This window comes from Ceratina calcarata, unplaced genomic scaffold, assembly GCF_001652005.2.
Source record: "Ceratina calcarata isolate Rehan_Ccalc_2016 unplaced genomic scaffold, ASM165200v1 scaffold436.2, whole genome shotgun sequence".
Taxonomy (NCBI): Eukaryota; Metazoa; Arthropoda; class Insecta; order Hymenoptera; family Apidae; genus Ceratina; species Ceratina calcarata.
Window position 1 is genome coordinate 58,891 of NW_017167384.1, and position 5,155 is coordinate 64,045.

The window sequence follows — 5,155 nt, forward strand, 5'->3', positions numbered from 1 at the left end:
TGTGTAGTTATATTTTAAACGGAACTTGCACCCATAACGGATGATTAAAGAATCGAACAGAGTATCCCTCGACCATTAAATTTTTATACTTTTTATCCTTCCGAGTGAAAAATTATACACAACACGGTAAATTCAACATATTTAATAGTTGGTTGCGCGATATTCAGAACTCGTCAAATATAATAATTACAGACACAAATTTGTGACATTAGGTGCGAACAGCAGAGTGTATGCCTACATATACGTGCGGAATCTTTTGTACTAAAATAACGATGTATATAAAATGAAAGGAGAAATAAAGAATTTAATATTATCGGAGAAAGTTAAATTATAATTGAACCAACTGAAATGTCCGATTTTTATGCTTTCTCCGCTCTTACCCCGAACCAAACCATCGTTCATCCCATTTAGAACTGTGTCATACAATACCCTTTATTCTACTTCCTAATTTTCAAACTGTTACTGTCAATTTAACTTATATTTCACAATATTTAATTTACATTGTCGCCAGATATATGGGGATGCGCGATCTAATAGAAATAGGGAAGGGGTTACGATTTGCGATTATGCTTTTTTCGTGGGCAGTCGTGTTTCAAAACAAATAAAGCATTACTAAAAAAAGTTGAATTGGTTTGTTTTTAAGTGGTGTTCCAAAAAATGGTTTAAGCAATGTTAATCATTTTTCGTCGTACGAACTGTATTCCTTTTCGTCATCTATTACGCGTAAGTGTGTAACATGTTTAGGAACTGTGGTTATGTCTCTGAGAGCATCAATCTTGAAACTACAACATTATTTAGTATCTCTTGAGAATAAATATTCGTAAACCGAACGACTTTCTTCGAATTTCAAATGAGAAAACATTGTATATTCAATTTTTGATGTTGCCATTAAATTGCACAGTTCCAATCGTGTATCTTATCAGACTTGATGCAAATCATATTTATATTCATTCATAATTTGTATACGTAATATATATATTAATAAACGTTTGTTTAATAAGAACTATACGTGGGAAAAAGTCATTATGAAGGAGGAGTTGATGCCACGAAGCAGATCAAATCCAGTGATCACAAAATTGGATAATCCACTATTTCATTCCATATTTACACCAGAACTTAACGAACTAGCGCGATTGTTTAAACAATATAATTATGAGATCAAGATTGCTGGTGGTGCTGTTAGAGATATTTTGATGGATATAAAACCGACGGATTTAGATTTTGCAACGGATGCTACTCCGGATCAAATGAAAGAGATGTTTGAGAAAGAAAAGGTTCGATTGATCAACGCCAAAGGAGAAAAACATGGTAAATTAAAGTACAATATTTCTTTAATGAAACGGAACATTGTCATTCGGGGGTATTATTTCAGGCACGATGACACCAAGAATAAATGATAAAGAGAATTTTGAGGTGACAACTTTAAGGATCGACACACATACTGATGGTAGACACGCAAAAGTACAGTTTACGAAAGATTGGAAATTAGATGCTCGCCGAAGAGATCTAACGATAAATTCCATGTTCCTCGATCTCGACGGAAGAGTGTACGATTATTTCTTTGGCTATGATGATCTGCAAAAGAGAAGGGTCGTTTTTGTTGGAGATCCAGCATACAGAATTAGGGAAGACTATCTGCGAATTCTAAGGTGCTCCATTAATTGTTTGGATGACCACCTATATTAAGCTCTGTTATTAAACTACTTGATTTACTCATTTCCTGTAGGTATTTTCGATTTTATGGGAGAATCGCTGAACGACCAAACGATTACAACGAATTTACGATAGCAGCAATAAAAGAGAATATACATGGATTGGAAGGGATTTCAGGAGAAAGAATTTGGAATGAATGGGCGAAAATTCTTTCTGGGAATTTCGCCAAAGAATTAACTTTAAAGATGTTTGAGTGTGGCATTGCAAAGTAATAATAAATTGCGAAACGTCATAAACAATTTTTTGATCTACACCATAAAACGATTGTTATTAACTTTTCAGATACGTAGGACTTCCAGACAATCTGGATATAGAAAGATTTAAAACTGTTTCTGATGGATGTAAACAAAATAACTTTTCTTTACAACCGATTACTTATCTTGCCATGTTGCTGAAAAATGAGGATGACGTACTTCAACTCCATAAAAGATTGAAATTTTCTGCATTTGAGAGGGATCTGGCATTTTTTGTACTTAGATTCTGGGAGGATCAGCCTACGACGGATGCCTTGAAATTTTATAAAAGAATTCTTATGCACGCAAAAGGAAAACCCGAGCATATGAAGACATATATATGTGAATTGCTAAAATGTAAACAAAAGTATAATCTAGTCGAAGAAATAGAAAAAACAGTTATACCTAGGTAAGATTTAGAGAAACTTGTAGTTTTAATATCACGGTCATCTTTTAAAAAAAGAGATTAGAAATGAGAGATACACTTCACTTCGTACATGTTTTGCATCATTTATAAATGTAACAGTTCGTTTACAAATTAATATATATTTTATGTTTTCTATTAAAATAAATATTAAACAGTATTGAACAATAAAAGATTCTTTCTAATAACTAACCAATAAACATGCTATCAATATTCCTTTAATTAATGTGTTTTATTATATTTTCAGATTGCCAGTTACGGGCCATATACTAAGTCAACAAGTACCAAACCAGAAGATGCTTGGCGCTGTCATTAAAAAATTGAAAGATATTTGGTTGGATAAGAATTTTGAAATGAATGCAGAAGAATTATTGCAAGAAGTTCCTCGAATTGTTAGTGAATTAGAGGATAAGAGCTAAAAGAAAGAATATTCTGTTACGTGAATAAATTCTCCTGAACTTTATACTTCTCAAATAAAGAATTCTCAAAGACTCAGGACATGTGGTTTTACAAAATTGATAAGGTTAAATAATTATACATTTTTTACAATGTATAATCTTATTGAAAACGTTATGTATTGAGGTTTTTCACAGTATAAGACACATTTATTTTTAAGAGAATCACATATTTATGATAGATCCCTTAGATTCTATTTACATATTAAAGTCACGTGAAAAAACTCGCCGACTCTTTAACATACAGTACAAGGCTTCCTTGATTATTGAGCTCTTTATCGTGCGGTGAAACCATGATTATTTGGAACGAAAAATAAAGCAACATAAAATAATAAAGTTTTTACATACGTCGTTAAACGTTCTCGATTTAAGTTGAAGGAGGCTTCTTTATAATAATTATAAATATAACGATAACTTAAACTGAAAATTTCCAATGTATTGTATCATTGTAAAGTTAAAAACCGCTCGCATGGTTAAATAATTCAGATTTCAATGCGTTACATAACTAAAACAGTTCTAATTGATCCTAAACGAATAATTGACTTTTCAAAACCAAATTCCGAGACAAGATTTGATACCAATTTCACGTGAACACATTACCAGACTGTTTTCATATCGTATCCTATAATTTACCACTCAGCATCACCGTTCATTTTTTGAAAAACGTAATCCTTGCCGCTGAGGTTCATTATCCCATCTTTGAGGTAGAATTTCCACTTATTTCTACTCCTCGTTATCTGAAAGAATCATCGTAGCTCAATAAGTTCCTCGGTGACGATTTTTGGTAACAATTTAATATCGTAACAAAGATATAAAATACCTTGTCGTACTGACAAACGACAACGTTGTCTGTATCAAAAAGATCCGCCGGGTCATCATCTGTTACATCGTCTTCTGAATTTAATGGCTCCTAAATTATTTTACAATTTCTTAGTAAGCGTTGATAGAAGAAGAATGGACGTAACAACACAGTTTCCTATACCTCTTCTCTCGCTGCAGCCTCATCATTTTCTTCTTCTTCCTTGTCGTCGAGATCCTCCTCTTCATCTTCGTTATCTTCTTCCTCCTCTTCTTCGTCATCATCGGAAGAATCGCCAAATGCACCATCCAATTGTGCTATATTATTCTGTCCATAAAATAAAATATACATTTGCACTTACTCATTTTTCGAGCATAAAAAGCAGGAAACTTGAGGAACATAATTATTTCCATTAATTACCTGATTTTGGACAGGCCGCTGAGAAACGTTATTGGCATTTTGCGTGACGACCTGAAGGGGCTGACTGACTTGAAGCGACGCCAGTGTTGCTTGTCCCTGGAGCGTGGAATTGACATGCTGTTGCAGTAACGTGGAAGCCAAATTCGCTGGCAACCCCATAGCGGCCGAGATAATTGGACCCGTTAAAATACTGGGTAACTGATTACCTAAATATAAGCGAACAGTCAGTTCACGATTCCATTAACGTGACCTTTTTTACAATGTACCTTGAATCGCAGATGCCGGAACCTGAATCGTCAATACTCTCAGTGGAGCATCTGGTACACCCGCCTGCGGTGGCAACGTTATTTGAATAGGTACTTGCCGGTCCATCACTGCCGACGACGACGTTACTAATTGTTGTTGTACCGGTTGGCCAGTATGCTGCTGAATCCCAGTTGTAGTTGGATGGCATTGCGTCTGACTTTGCGACTGCTGAGGAGACTGTTGCTGTTGCTGCGATGCTTGTGCAACAGCGTTCCCTCCTGTTTGTTGCACAGAATGATTTCCTATATTTACTCCTGTAATATGAAGATTTGTGAATCAAAGACACATGTGTATAATCGTGTGTAGGGATTCATTTTACAAGAGACAGAAATAGGTGTTTACCTTTATTAACAGGCACAGCTTTGTGCGTATTTAATTGAGGAACCTGAGGTTCTGGAGGATCTGGATTAAGTTCGACAGCTTTACTAGACATTAGCTTGGTTTCCCATATCTGTTTGAGCTCCTGTAGAACTTGTTCATCTACACCTTCGTCTATGAAAGATTCCCTTACGCCAGATATAACATCCTCTATCACAGTATTGTACAATTTTAGCTGTAATCAGAGATTGTTAATTGTCAATCAATTGTCATTTATTTCAACTTGACTTCAATATCTACTATTCACTTCCATAATCCTTGGAATATCGTGTACACGACATTCAATATTGATACATGTACCTTATTTTATACTAATTTCTGAAAAATACTTTTATAAGATATCTAATGATGATTCATTAATTATTTCTATTAAAAGTATAACAGTTAAAATGTACTGCAGTTGATTCTAACCTGGTAGAAGATCTTA

At 34.3% G+C, this 5,155-nt stretch overlaps 2 protein-coding genes across 2 annotated transcripts in view; one reads left to right on the forward strand and one right to left on the reverse strand.

The window, feature by feature from the left end:
• Positions 1-389: 389 nt before the first annotated feature.
• On the forward strand, positions 390-2,865 carry LOC108627070 (CCA tRNA nucleotidyltransferase 1, mitochondrial). Its single transcript, XM_018028117.2, has 6 exons — positions 390-723; positions 1,002-1,308; positions 1,373-1,649; positions 1,727-1,921; positions 1,996-2,355; positions 2,618-2,865. The coding sequence occupies exons 1-6, from the start codon at positions 670-672 to the stop codon at positions 2,787-2,789; spliced, it is 1,365 nt and encodes a 454-aa protein (XP_017883606.1). The 5' UTR covers positions 390-669; the 3' UTR covers positions 2,790-2,865.
• An 82-nt stretch (positions 2,866-2,947) lies between these two features.
• The window catches only part of TfIIA-L (transcription factor IIA L), a 3,201-nt gene continuing 993 nt past the window's right edge, over positions 2,948-5,155 (reverse strand). The window contains exons 2-7 of the mRNA XM_018028118.2: positions 4,693-4,903; positions 4,311-4,604; positions 4,045-4,250; positions 3,808-3,951; positions 3,646-3,735; positions 2,948-3,562 (exon numbers count right to left, since the gene is read on the reverse strand). Of these exons, the coding sequence (XP_017883607.1) occupies positions 3,455-3,562; positions 3,646-3,735; positions 3,808-3,951; positions 4,045-4,250; positions 4,311-4,604; positions 4,693-4,903 (1,053 nt within the window). The 3' untranslated portion in view covers positions 2,948-3,454. The remainder of the gene's footprint in view (positions 3,563-3,645; positions 3,736-3,807; positions 3,952-4,044; positions 4,251-4,310; positions 4,605-4,692; positions 4,904-5,155) is intronic.

Bases quoted from the DNA above. Each gene is read 5' to 3' on its own strand.
- LOC108627070 (XM_018028117.2), top strand. From the start codon at position 670: ATGTTAATCATTTTTCGTCGTACGAACTGTATTCCTTTTCGTCATCTA. The intron at 1,309-1,372 runs GTAAATTAAAGT...GTATTATTTCAG, and splicing joins CGCCAAAGGAGAAAAACATG to GCACGATGACACCAAGAATA. The intron at 1,650-1,726 runs GTGCTCCATTAA...CATTTCCTGTAG, and splicing joins GACTATCTGCGAATTCTAAG to GTATTTTCGATTTTATGGGA.